Here is a 14293-nt window from a genome sequence, read left to right on the forward strand (position 1 = left end):
CGTGATTATCCCACCTCTTCAGACTAGTCTTTATCTATATGACATTGCAGAGATTCTTGGATCTGCAAGTGTAATAAAATCCATTAGAGAGCCTCTTCACATGTAATGTTCACACCCAGGATCCCAGGATCCCTATAAAACCAACAGGTTAATTCAATGTTATTCTGTGCTAGATATATTAACATGATTGTAAACAATTTTCTTTCTTTCTTAGCTATCTCTTACTCTATTTTAGTGGTGACGCATGCTTGGATTCACCTGTTCTAATTCCTTAATAGGATTGCTGATTCCCCAGAAATCCTACTAGATCCTGATTAAGTAAGATCAACCCATTAGGTCTGGCAAAATAATGCAGTCAAATTACAATGCCACAATACCAGTCCTATCTAAACCCATATTTGTTAATATCTCACCATTATAACGCGTACTTGTCTCACATAGTTCTACTTATTCACAATCTAATTTTACTAATATTAGTTATTATTTAACTGATACTTCATCCTTTCTTTTTCAAGCTTCATTTATTGATCTTTTAACAACATGTTTATGAAATTAGAAGGCCAAATCTCAATGCCCATATTAGAAACATCTCTCCACACTATAGTTCACGTGCATTTTAATGTTTTATGACCCTTTGACATAATATTTCCAGCCTTCAGACTTTTCTATGTATGTTCATCCCACACTGAGTTTACCTTCGTTCCCTCTCCCACCCTCAGTCACCCCTCTTCAATCAGTACACTTCCTATTGCTTGTCTTCTCACTCTGTTTCCATCTTAAGGCTTATCCCTTCATCCCTGATCTCCTTCATCCGATCCAATCCTCATCTGTTCCTCTGTAGAGGAAGGAACAGGAAAATAAGTGTGTTTTTCACAAGCAACTCGCCACCAGTGTCTTAGGGGAACACACGGAGGAAGCGTTCGAAAGAGCAGTCTATTGGACTGAGAACGAGTTGAGAAGAGAAACACAAATTCTTGAGGAATATCAGAGAACAGGCACTTTGTATTGGAAAAAAAGGTGAGTTTTGGACTGATCAACTTTTTTGGAAACAAATTACAATAATTCTGTAGACGTTTAATAGCACACACCTAATTAACATCATCATGACGCCAAATGTATGTATTCAGGCCAATATAATCTTATAATACTTTGTTCTTCACTTTTTATATCTAGACTTGTTTGAATATTTAGTTATGTGCTGAATGTTTAAATGTTTGTGGAATGTTTTGTGTTATCATACAGCAGGTGAAAGATGCTCAAAGTCAAAAAATAGAATTTTCTATAAATCATAACTATGATATATAATACATAACCATCTCATATAATACATTTGACTGATGATGGAAAGTATCAGATGATCAGAAAAACAACACTGTTGTGACAAATAGGTTATTGTGATGCTATGTGTGTTATCCATAGAGATTTATTATTAAAGTGTTCTGAATCTATAAATCCTTACCAAACCGATTTCTAACCTGACACCCCACCAAGCATCTATCCATTCTATAAGTAATAGAATTCTTTAATATTAAATATATATTTGTAATATTCAAAATTACAACTTATTATATGGACTATATCTGTAGTATTTCTATCAATAAACAATTTAAACAGTATTGAAAAAATACAAAAGTGCATCCAGATAATAGATTTAGTGTTTATGCTTGCATTGATTTAATACTGCCCTGCATTTATTATATTTCAGCCCAGGTCACCTTGTATCGATTCATTCCTTCCAGTAATTACAACCTTCAACTGTAACCATGGGTGAAATGGAGAAGATGAAAAAGGAAGTTGAAACCCTAAAGACACAGATAGAGGTTGTATTTCTACATTGCCAATCAAAATCTAGTATTTATTACAACGACTTATAGCACTTTTGCATGCAGAGTTGAATCTGGAATCAGTTTTCACATACACTTACATACACTATGTGTGTTTCTTATAGTTCTTATTGTTCAGTTTCTGAACAATATTTCTAAACAATAATCAAAGAAAGCAAGTGATTTTCCATCAGATTCCCATGATATATCTAATGTTTAATGCTTTGGTTCTCATACAGCTTTGGTTCTCTACAACACTTTGTGACTCAAGTGTAATTCATATCTCATCCGATAGGCAGCACGCAAAGCAGCGCATGACACAGACATGGCTTCTGCTGCCTCTGGAGTGGTAGCTACGCCCACCATACAGCTGAAGACCAGGAAGACGCTTAAAGGCCACTTGGCTAAAATCTATGCCCTGCACTGGGCCACAGATAGTAGGTAAGAGTGATTTGAATGTGATCACAACCTCAAAATTGTATGATAAGAAAATTAAGAATTTACGATCACAAGTAGGTAAGTATAGTCACAATAAAAAGGTTTAAAGACAAGAGGACACCATTGTTTTTAAAGTGTATAATCTAGGTTGCACTTGTTTTAGTTCCCTTAGTTCCCTAGTTTGTGTTTTAAGGCAACCAAATTTGAAATCTGTTCGACATCTTACAGACTGCTCCCTTTGCAGCTCAGACATAATCTACCTAGCCTACTCAGGATTTTCCTCACAGAACTCTTTCAACATCTTGTGAACATGATGAATCCACTTTAATGCTTAGTTAGATTAATTATCACACTCTGGCCTGAAATAGCCTCAGACTTGTGGACTCAGACTAATGGAATCCATTAAAAACAAGAGAAACACAGTAAACTGAGTACAGTCTTTTTTTTTTTTTTTTGTCAGATTCTTTTAAATAAGGTCCCCTGGTGGTCTAGTGGTTATGATGCGGCGCTCTCATCATTCCCGGTCAGGGAACCAACCCCAGCCACTCTTAGTGCTGGTCCCAAGCCTGGATAAATGGGGAGGGTTGCGTCAGGAAGGGCATCCAGCATAAAAACATGTGCTAAATCAAACATGCGGATGATCCGCTGTGGCGACCCCTAATGGGAGAAGCCGAAAGAAAGTTTAGTCAAATTATTTTACATAATTAAGCACTGCATTACTTAACTTAAACATACATGTGTTTTTTCCATTGGTTATACAAGAACATGCATTCATTTTCATGTTTTTATGGCGGGGTTGTATTTACGCAAGTCCAGAGAATTTTATCTACATCACATTATGTATTTTTACTATACATTTGTAATATTGTCCTCCACAGGATTCTTTGAGTCTCATGTTTAATTTAAAATATCTCCACCTACCTATAGTCCCCTTACAAGACCCTCTCTCGTTCATGACTTCTGTTTGGAAAAGAGAGGAAGCAGAAATCACAAACTTTTGCTTCCCTTTTGTTCATGACTTCTTACATTTTCTTTCTCTTTCCACCATACCACAGGCAACTTAAAATCATTAAAGTTGAAAAAAATATGCATATAAATTGATGATAAGATCTAATATGAAAACACTAAAGTAAATAATGCATGTAATTTTTTATTTGTATGAAAGGAACAAAAACTTAAAAAAAAAAAAATTTCAATAGATTAGGTTTGAGGTATTTAGATGGCTGTGTTATTTTGAAAGCAGTTATCCAAATTTGGAGAGAGGTTTGAAATCAGTTGAGAAAGAAGAAATCCATATTTTGCCATGCAATGTTACTCTGCCTTTCGACAGCTTCGTCCACCCTTTTCATAGACCCCTGTTTCTGATTTCAGACTAATGGTCAGTGCATCACAAGATGGAAAACTCCTTATTTGGGATACCCACTCAGGAAACAAGGTGAGACAAAGATGTCCTAATAGCCACTATTACATCCAGCCAAAACGTATACTACAATACTACCATATAATACTGAGGATTTCACTAAATTTATCAATGGATTAGACTTTTCAATGTATTACACACTTTATAATAAATCTAGAGTCATTTTTAATATGATTAGTCTTTTTAAAACAAAATATAAATTAGAATTTAAATAATTTACAGATAATCACTTCAGTTCCCATCCTGTCTGCCATTAGTGTTAAACATGTTGAATAGCCATTTCTTTGACTTTATCTGACTATATTAAATAAAAGAATAGAACCCTCCATTCAATGGCCTGGTCAGTATGATAGATAGAGTTTTAACAATGAACATTAATCCTTGCACCATAAACATTCATTAGGCCCCCAGCACTATCTGGAAATATATAAATGCATAAGACTTTCATACAATCATCCAATCCAATCAGTCACTTATTAGGTATAAATTTATGCCGATACTGGTCTTCAAGATCTTTAATTAATGCTTCCATCAAACAGCAGAATAGGGAATAGGGAATAGGGAATAGGGAAAGTGATCTGAGAGAATTGATTGCTGTTTCCATGCAGTCTGGTTTGAGTTTTTAAGATATTACTTTATCTCCAAAGTTTGTGAAAAGAAAATCCAGCGAATGGGAGTTTTGTTGATGTAAATGCCTTGTTTAAAAAGGAAATCAGTGGCCAATGGCCAGACTAGTTTGAGCTGAAAAATAGACAATGGTAATCATTTTTTTATAAAGAGTGACAAACAGAAAAAGATGACAAGCCTTGAGGTTGTTGGACTTAAACATTATAACCCATTGGCTTTCAGTCTTGTCAGCCAAGAACAACAAAGTTTTTTAAATCTTTAACTGACATCTTTAACCTGTTTAGTGTATAACTGCATAGATGTGTAGAGGGACAGGTGTTCCTATTGAAGTGGACTGTGAGACTGTGTATAGCCATGTGGGAGACTTCCTCACAGAGTAACTGTATCATGTGTTTCTAAAGGTATCTGAAGTAGGAATGAATCAGGAAGCATACATCTCTCACCATACTATATATGAATATGGATTTTGTTTCATGAACAAAATGAAGCAAACAAATAAAAAAACATTATTATTTCCAAACCAGATTAATGCGGTTCCTCTGAAATCCTCATGGGTGATGACCTGTGGATATTCACCCTCTGGAAACTTTGTGGCCAGTGGTGGTCTGGACAACATGTGCACAATATACAACTTAAAGACGCCTGTGGTTAAGATCGTGAAAGAATTAGATGCTCACACAGGTATCACTTGGGAGAAACTGGACGATTTATTAGTTGTGGCTTTGATATTTTCATGTATCAGTGGACTTTTATTACTTTTTTTTTTAAGACTATTTTTCTTATACACTGATTTCTTTTTAAACGCAGGTTATCTCTCCTGTGCCCGCTTTCTTAGTGACAGTGAAATCCTCACTTCCTCTGGTGACACCACCTGGTAAATAATGTTACTGCATTTAAACTATAGCATGGTTATTAGCTCTGCAGGGATTTCCTCAAGATGTTCTTCTCCCAAAATTATTGTCATAAAAAGACTAACTGATTGCTCTCTTTTAGTGCATTGTGGGATATAGAGTCTGGCAAGCAGAAGACTGTCTACCTTAACCATGTTGGTGATTGCATGTGTCTGGCTCTGTCCCCTGATATAAACCTGTTCATTTCTGGGGCATGTGACGCGTTGGCCAAACTGTGGGATATGAGGGATGGAAAATGCAAACAGACATTTCAGGGCCACACCAGTGATGTCAACGCCATTGCTGTGAGTGCAAGGCAACTGAATTATATAGTAATATACAGTACACCTAATCATGTCAATGTTACACTCTAATATTAGATCAATGCAGAGCATTCAAACCTGATTTTGGTATATAGATTGAATGTTCATTAATATTCATTTAATGTAAGACAGAAGGATTTACTCCTTATAGAAAGGATTGCTGGTGATGCATAAGATCTATGAGATTAATTTCAAAATTACTTTTGAGCCCAATGTAAAGAACCACATCTTACGGTTAGGGACGGAAAACTACCTCACAGGCATAGTCTTATGCAGAGAGTATACCTCATCATCATCATCATCATCATCATCATCAGCATTATCATTCCGTTTGTTTTGGCTACAATGAATCACACTTTAATCTTTCCTTCTAGTTCTTGAACAACGGAAATGCTTTTGTGACCGGCTCAGATGACTGCACCCTTAAAATGTTTGACATCCGCTCTGATCAGGAAGTAATGTCCTACGAGGACAGCCAAATGAACAGCGCCGTGACATCCTTGGCCCTGTCAATGTCAGGCCGCCTCATATTTGCTGGATATGACAACTTTAACTGCAATATCTGGGACTTGCTAAAGGGCGAGAAAGTTGGTGAGTGACAAAGATAGCACGGCAGAGCACAGCTTAACAGGTAGCATTGTAGGTTAAGACAGGTAGACTGCTTGTACAGAACTGGATTGACGTAAGGAAGTAAGGTCTAAAATAAGAGTCTTATGTTCAACTTTTCATCTTTTCATCCCTCTTTCCAGGAGTGTTGTCTGGACATGACAACAGAGTGAGCTGCACTGGAGTACCACTGGATGGCATGTGTGTGTGCACCGGATCATGGGACAGCTTTCTAAAGGTCTGGAACTGATCTGGTTCAAACACTCCAAAGAAAAATGCAAGGAGAAAGAGGAGGAGGGGAAGCAAATGAAAGAGAAAAAAATTGAGTTGGTAGGGAGAAGTAGAGAGAATTAGAAAAAAAGGAAGGCATGTCAAAGATCCTGGGACATTAATGGCACAAAACTCTCTCTTACCGTCTCTCTTTTTCTAGCACATATGGAAACTGGGAAATAAAAGGAATGTTCTAGCGTATTACCACGAAAGGGGAAATGCATGATCAGCCCATGACCAAGATCCAAAATAGAATAAGATTCATCTCATGTGGAGATATACAGTTGTGTTCAAAATTATTCAACCCCCACTGAAATTGATTGTTTTGGTCGGTTTGACATTGATTATGATCATTCAGTCATCCTGCTTACAATTAAATCAAAGAGGCACGTGTAGGTCAGACAAATATAACATAACATTTATAATGAAATAACCACAAATGTCTTTTCTGAGCTCACATCATTATCAGTTTTATTCAACCCCCAAGTGACATTCAAACTTAGTACTTAGTACAACATCCTTTTACAGTTATAACAGCTTTTAAACGTGAAGCATAGCTTGACACAAGTGTTTTGCAGCGATCTACGGGTATCTTTGCCCATTCATCATGGGCAAAAGCCTCCAGTTCAGTCACATTCTTAGGCTTGCGCACTGCAACTGCTTTCTTTAAGTCCCACCAGAGGTTCTCAATCGGATTTAAGTCTGGTGACTGCGATGGCCACTTCAAAATGTTCCAGCCTTTAATCTGCAACCATGCTCTAGTGGACTTGGAGGTATGCTTGGGATCATTGTCCTGTTGAAAGGTCCAACGTCTTCCAAGCCTCAGGTTTGTGACGGACTGCATCACATTGTCATCCAATATCTCCTGGTACTGAAGAGAATTCATGGTACCTTGCACACGCTGAAGCTTCCCAGTACCTGCAGAAGCAAAACAGCCCCAAAGCATGATTGACCCCCCGCCATGCTTCACAGTAGGCAAGGTGTTCTTTTCTTCATAGGCCTTGTTCTTCCTCCTCCAAACATAGCGTTGATCCATGGGCCCAAACAGTTCTAATTTTGTTTCATCAGTCCACAGAACACTATCCCAAAACTTCTGTGGTTTGTCCACATGACTTTTGGCATACTGCAGTCGACTCTTCTTATTCTTTGGGGACAGCAAGGGGGTGCGCCTGGGAGTTCTGGCATGGAGGCCTTCATTACGCAGGGTGCGCCGTATTGTCTGAGCAGAAACTTCAGTACCCACATCTGACAAATCTTTTCTCAGTTCCTCAGCAGTCACACGGGGACTTTTCTCCACTCTACGCTTCAGGTAGCGCACAGCAGTCAAGTCAGCATCTTCTTTCTGCCACGACCAGGTAGCGTTTCAACAGTGCCCTTTGCCTTGAATTTGCGAATGATGCTTCCTATGGTGTCTCTTGGTATGTTTAACATCTTTGCAATCTTCTTATAGCCATTGCCCTTCCTGTGAAGAGTAATCACCTGTTCTCTTGTCTTCCTGGACCATTCTCTTGACCTCACCATGTTTGTAACCACACCAGTAAATGTCTAGAAGGAGCTGAGTATCACAGTCATTTTAAAGCTGCCTAATTGGTGCTTATTAGGCTTTATTGCTGCTCCCTGATATCCACAGGTGTTTTCAATACCTGATTGAAAACACTTAATTGAACCTCTGTTCTTCAGAGTGGTAGTCTTTAAGGGGTTGAATAATTATGTCAATGAAGAATTCACAAAAGAAACATTTACTACTGTATTACAAAACTAATTGATGTCATTTTAGTTGCATATGGTTCTTTAAGAAGTCCTTGTAGGATTTCATTCTGAATACAATTACAAATGTTCACTAAATTCCCTAAAACCATTTACAGCATTGGGGGTTGAATAATTTTGAACACAACTGTATGAAGATTTAATTGTATTTGGTAATAAAAAAAAATCCATGACAGAAATAGGATTAGAACTCTCAACTTTAGAATTTATTACCAGCAGTTACAATATATATATTGTATGTATATATATATATATATATATATATATATATATATATATATATATATATATATATATATATTCCTTTTACACCCCCACAATGATTGTGCATATCTGCCTAGAGCATGGATTTGTCTAGAATTTTGTTGTGTTAAAAAGAAATGCAACTTGTCTGGGACTTTACTCAGATGAACTCGTAATAAAACTTTACTCAGTCCAAAACTTTCTTACATGTGCTTTGACCTCTGACATCCTGTTTGTTGTATGACTAAGTGTTTATTACATCCAATTGCCAGAGATGGCAAAAGTACACACATCCTACACTCAAGTAGAAGTACAGATACTTATGTTCTAATAGACTCTGGTAAAAGCTGAAGTTCTGACTACACTTTTTTACTCAAGTTTAAGTAAAGAAGTTTGGGCTCTGACATGTACTTAAGTAAAAAGTAGCCATAACTACTACCTGTTGTAAGGTCACGCTAATAAATGGACCTCACGTCATATTAATACAAAAGAATTTCATTTTATCTAATAAATGTATCCAGGCTGAACAACCACCATCTACAAACCCAATTCCAAAAATGTTGGGACACTGTACCAATTGTGAATAAAAAAGGAATGCAATAATTTACAAATCTCATAAACTTATATTTTATTCACAACATATCAAATGTTGAAAGTGAGATATTTTGAAATGTCATGCCAAATATTGGCTCATTTTGGATTTCATGAGAGCTACACATTTCAAAAAGGTTGGTGCAGGTAGCAATAAGAGGCCGGAAAATTTAAATGTACATATAAGGAACAGCTGGTGGACCAATTTGCAACTTATTAGGTCAATTGGCAACATGATAGGGTATAAATAGAGCTAAGTGTGGTAGTGTCTCTCAGAAGTCAAGATGGGCAGAGGATCACCAATTCCCCCAATGCTGCAGCAAAAAATAGTGGAGCAATATCAGAAAGGAGTTTCTCAGGGAAAAATTGCAAAGAGTTTGAAGTTATCATCTAAAGTGTATAATATCATCCAAAGATTCAGAGAATCTAGAACAATCTCTGTGCATAAGGGTCAAGGCCAGAAAACCATACTGGATGCCAGTGATCTTCGGGCCCTTAGACGGCACTGCATCACATGCAGGAATGCTATTATAATGAAATGGGGTTGCATGAGTGCGTGTGGCATGGGCAGCTTACACATCTGGAAAGGCACCATCAATGCTGAAAGGTATATCCAAGTTCTAGAACAACATATGCTGCCATCCAGATGTCGTCTCTTTCAGGGAAGACCTTGCATTTTCCAACATGACAATGCCAGACCACATCCTGCATCAATTACAACATCATGGCTACGTAGAAGGAGGATCCGGTTACTGAAATGGCCAGCCTGCAGTCCAGGTCTTTAACCCATAGAAAACATTTACCACAACATAAAGAGGAAGATGCGACAAAGAAGACCCAAGACAGTTGAGCAACTAGAAGCCTGTATTAGACAAGAATTGGACAACATTCCTATTCCTAAACTTGAGCAACTTGTCTCCTCAGTCCCCAGATGTTTGCAGACTGTTATAAAATGAAGAGGGGATGCCACACAGTGGTAAACATGGTCTTGTTCCAACTTTTTTGAGATGTGTTGCTTTCTGTTTTTATTCACAATTTGTTTAGTGTCCCAACTGTTTGTAGATCACAGAGAAAAAATGATGATGAGGAATGTCTCTGTTCTCAGTCATGTTGAAATAGGTGATTTCCTCTGTCTCATTCAACTTAACCCCAAACTACTTGGTGCCTTCTGTATTGCTCATTGTTGGCTTCGTAATCTAGCCTGCATCTGTTGTGTGTGAGAGCCAGAAAATGATACACCAGTGGTAAGTTGAAAAAGCAACACAATAACAAGAAACAGGTTAATGGTTTTAAAACGCCGCAGTAAAAAGAAAAAATATTGATCGTCACCAAATAGATTCAAACAAAAATAACGAGCCTGTTTTTAAAATGTTAGAAGTAGAAAATAAATATTTTTGTAAAAAAAATAAAATAATGAGTGCAAGTAAACTACTGATACCAGAAAAATTACATTAAGTACAGTTAAAGTATTTGTACTTTGTTACTTCCCTTCCCATGCCAACTGCTTCATTCAATTTCACACCTACATAATTATGATGTTTCCTCACATTGTCACATGGCCTCCTAAAAAAAAAAACCTGACATGGTTGCTGGTGTTAAAGTTGGAGTGGAAGATCTAGTATCTGTTTCAGGTTCACAGTGGATCCGGAGTCCAGATACTAACACTGGGCACATGGCAGACAAGTGAAAATTCCCAACAGGAGATTTTTCAGTATCTGTAATGCTCAAACCAGCACATCTGGTACCAACAACAATGCCACCTTTAAAGTCACAGAGTTAGAAATGTATCTTTACCCTGACATGAACAATAACTTTTGTTGTTTTTGTTCCATGATTTAATATTTTGTGCTGCTGCCTCATGAATACCTGATCTTATATTTGCATGACTCAGAAGTGACAGTTCTAATAAAGTGGTCAGACTGGTTTTGGCACACACTAGAGATGTAAACAAAAACAAATTTGTACATTATTTGTAATAATCAGATTGTGTGTCATAAATTAATACTAAAAGAAACAACAGGAGAACATTGTGTGTGTGTGTGTGTATATATATATATATATATATATATACAGTGCCCTCCACAATTATTGGCACCCCTGTTTAAGATGTGGTCGTGGACTTCAAAAAATTCTCCTTTTTTTAAAACAACATAGAACCCAAATGCAAAAAAAGAGAAAAATCCAACCTTTTATTTAAGTACATTACTTTGGTGGTAAAAAAATCACACATTTAGAAAAAAAAAAAACTTGAAATCATGTGTGCCACAATTATTGGCACCCTGATGTTAATACTTTGTACAACCTCCTTTTGCCAACAAGACAGCACTTAATCTCCTCCTATAACATTTCACAAGATTGGAGAACACAGAGAGAGGATTTTGACCATTCTTCTTTGCACAATCTTTCTAGATCATCCAGTGTCCTGGGTCCTCTCTTATGCACTCTTCTCTTTAGCTCGCCCCACAGGTTTTCGATTGGGTTGAGGTCTGGGGACTGAGATGGCCATGGGAGGACCTTGAGTTTGTGACTGCTGAACCACTTTTGTGTAGATTTTGCCACATGTTTTGGATCATTATCCTGCTGAAAGACCCAATGACGACCCATCTTCAGCTTTCTGGCAGAGGCCATCAGGTTTTATTTAAAATATCCTGGTACTTCAAAGCGTTCATAATGCCATGCACCCTAACAAGGTTCCCAGGGCCTTTGGAAGAGAAACAGGCCCACAGCATCACAGATCCTCCACCATACTTCACGGTGGGCATGAGGTGCTTTCGGCATACTCATCTTTTGTTTCGCCAGACCCACTTAGAGTGTTTGTTGCCAAAAGCTCAATCTTAGTCTCATCTGACCAAAGCACACGATCCCAGTTGAAGTCCCAGTACCGCTTAGCAAACTCCAGGCGTTTACGTTTGTGAGTGTTAGTGAGAAAAGGCTTTTTCCTTGCATGCCTCCCAGACAGCTGGTTGGCATGTAGAGAGCGTCTGATGGTTGTTTTGGAGACTCTGTGACCCCAAGATGCCACTCTTTGATGCAATTCTGTGACGGTGAGCTTGGGAAATTTTTTTACTTCTCTTACCATCCTCCTCACTGTGCGTTGTGGCAAGATAAACTTGGGACCTCTTCCAGCCTTGTTTGTCACTGTTCCAGTTGTTTTAAACTTCTTAATGATTCCTCTGACTGTAGATACCGGCAAGTTAAGGCGAGTGGCTATTTTCTTGTAGCCATTGCCTGACTTATGAAGGTCGACACACATCTGCCTTACTTGAATGGTGTGTTCTCTTGTCTTTGCCATGTTGACAAATGGGTAAGAGAATTAGGCCTCTGTGTCACGTCATATTTATACCCCAGGAAACAGGAAATCATGAATTACTAATTAAAAGTCCCTAGATACCCTGACCAACCTTAGCAACTACAGAAAAATATATAAAAAAAAAAATATATATATTAAATTTTTCAGAGGAATTGTTAGGGGTGCCAATAATTGTGGCACACATGATTTCAAGTTTTTTTTTTCTTCTAAATGTGTGATTTTTTTTACCACCAAAGTAATGTACTTAAATAAAGGTTGGATTTTCTCTTTTTGCATTTGGGTTCTATGTTGTTTTAAAAAAAAGGAGAATTTTTTGAAGTCCACGACCACATCTTAAACAGGAGTGCCAATAATTGTGGAGGGCACTGTATATATATATATATATATAAAAAAATACACACAAAATCCTAAATATTTTAAATCAACTTTAAATGTATTTAGATATCACATCTCACTAGTCAAGTCAAGTTTATTTGTATAGCGCTTTTCACAACAGACATTGTCTCAAAGCAGCTTTACACAAATCAACAGTTAATGTGAATGGTGTGTGTATTTATCCCTGATGAGCAAGCCGTGGCGACTGTGGCAAGGAAAAATTCCCCTTAGATGTTATGAGGAAGAAACCTTGAGAGAACCAGACTCAAAAGGGGAACCCATCCTCATTTGGGTGACATCAAGAGTTTGATCATAAATCTCACTATATACTGTATATAATCTAAAATTTGCTATATACACATGCATACATATACAACCCCTGGCAAAAAGTATGGAATCACCCTTCTCAGAAGATGTTCATTCAAATGTTTAATTGTGTAGAGAAAAAACCAAGCACATATATGCCACAAAACAATTTTCACTCAACAAAACAATATTCTGGCTGTATAAAACACTTAAAAAAACAACAAAGAAAGATAACTATAGTCAATTACAAGTGTTTTTACAGATCAAACAGAGGAAAAAATATGGAATCACACAAATCTGAGGAAAATTATATGGAATCACCAAATAAAAACACTACTAGTACTTTGTTGCACCACCTCTGGCTTTTATAACAGCTTGAATTCTCTGAGGCATGGATTTAGCTAATGACAAACAGTATACTTCATCAATCTGTCTCCAGCTTTGTCTTATTGCAGTTGCCAGATCAGCTTTGCAGGTTGGAGCCTTGTCGTGGACCATTTTCTTTAATTTCCACCACAGAATTTCAATTGGATTGAGGTCTGGGGACTGAGATGGCCATGGGAGGACCTTGAGTTTGTGACTGCTGAACCACTTTTGTGTAGATTTTGCCACATGTTTTGGATCATTATCCTGCTGAAAGACCCAATGACGACCCATCTTCAGCTTTCTGGCAGAGGCCATCAGGTTTTATTTAAAATATCCTGGTACTTCAAAGCGTTCATAATGCCATGCACCCTAACAAGGTTCCCAGGGCCTTTGGAAGAGAAACAGGCCCACAGCATCACAGATCCTCCACCATACTTCACGGTGGGCATGAGGTGCTTTCGGCATACTCATCTTTTGTTTTACGCCAGACCCACTTAGAGTGTTTGTTGCCAAAAGCTCAATCTTAGTCTCATCTGACCAAAGCACACGATCCCAGTTGAAGTCCCAGTACCGCTTAGCAAACTCCAGGCGTTTACGTTTGTGAGTGTTAGTGAGAAAAGGCTTTTTCCTTGCATGCCTCCCAAACAGCTTGTTGGCATGTAGAGGCGTCTGATGGTTGTTTTGGAGACTCTGTGACCCCAAGATGCCACTCTTTGATGCAATTCTGTGACGGTGAGCTTGGGAAATTTTTTTACTTCTCTTACCATCCTCCTCACTGTGCGTTGTGGCAAGATAAACTTGGGACCTCTTCCAGCCTTGTTTGTCACTGTTCCAGTTGTTTTAAACTTCTTAATGATTCCTCTGACTGTAGATACCGGCAAGTTAAGGCGGTGGCTATTTTCTTGTAGCCATTGCCTGACTTATGAAGGTCGACACAC

The 14293-nt window shown here is 37.8% G+C and overlaps 1 protein-coding gene across 1 annotated transcript; it reads left to right on the forward strand.

The window, feature by feature from the left end:
• Positions 1–781: 781 nt before the first annotated feature.
• On the forward strand, positions 782–6799 carry gnb3b (guanine nucleotide binding protein (G protein), beta polypeptide 3b). Its single transcript, XM_046843690.1, has 9 exons — positions 782–1017; positions 1706–1820; positions 2119–2264; positions 3633–3696; positions 4833–4989; positions 5116–5182; positions 5302–5503; positions 5896–6112; positions 6271–6799. Exons 2-9 carry the CDS (start codon positions 1764–1766, stop codon positions 6375–6377), a joined length of 1017 nt encoding a protein of 338 aa, XP_046699646.1. The 5' UTR covers positions 782–1017; positions 1706–1763; the 3' UTR covers positions 6378–6799.
• Positions 6800–14293: the final 7494 nt, after the last annotated feature.

This window comes from Silurus meridionalis, chromosome 29, assembly GCF_014805685.1.
Source record: "Silurus meridionalis isolate SWU-2019-XX chromosome 29, ASM1480568v1, whole genome shotgun sequence".
Classification (NCBI taxonomy): Eukaryota; Metazoa; Chordata; class Actinopteri; order Siluriformes; family Siluridae; genus Silurus; species Silurus meridionalis.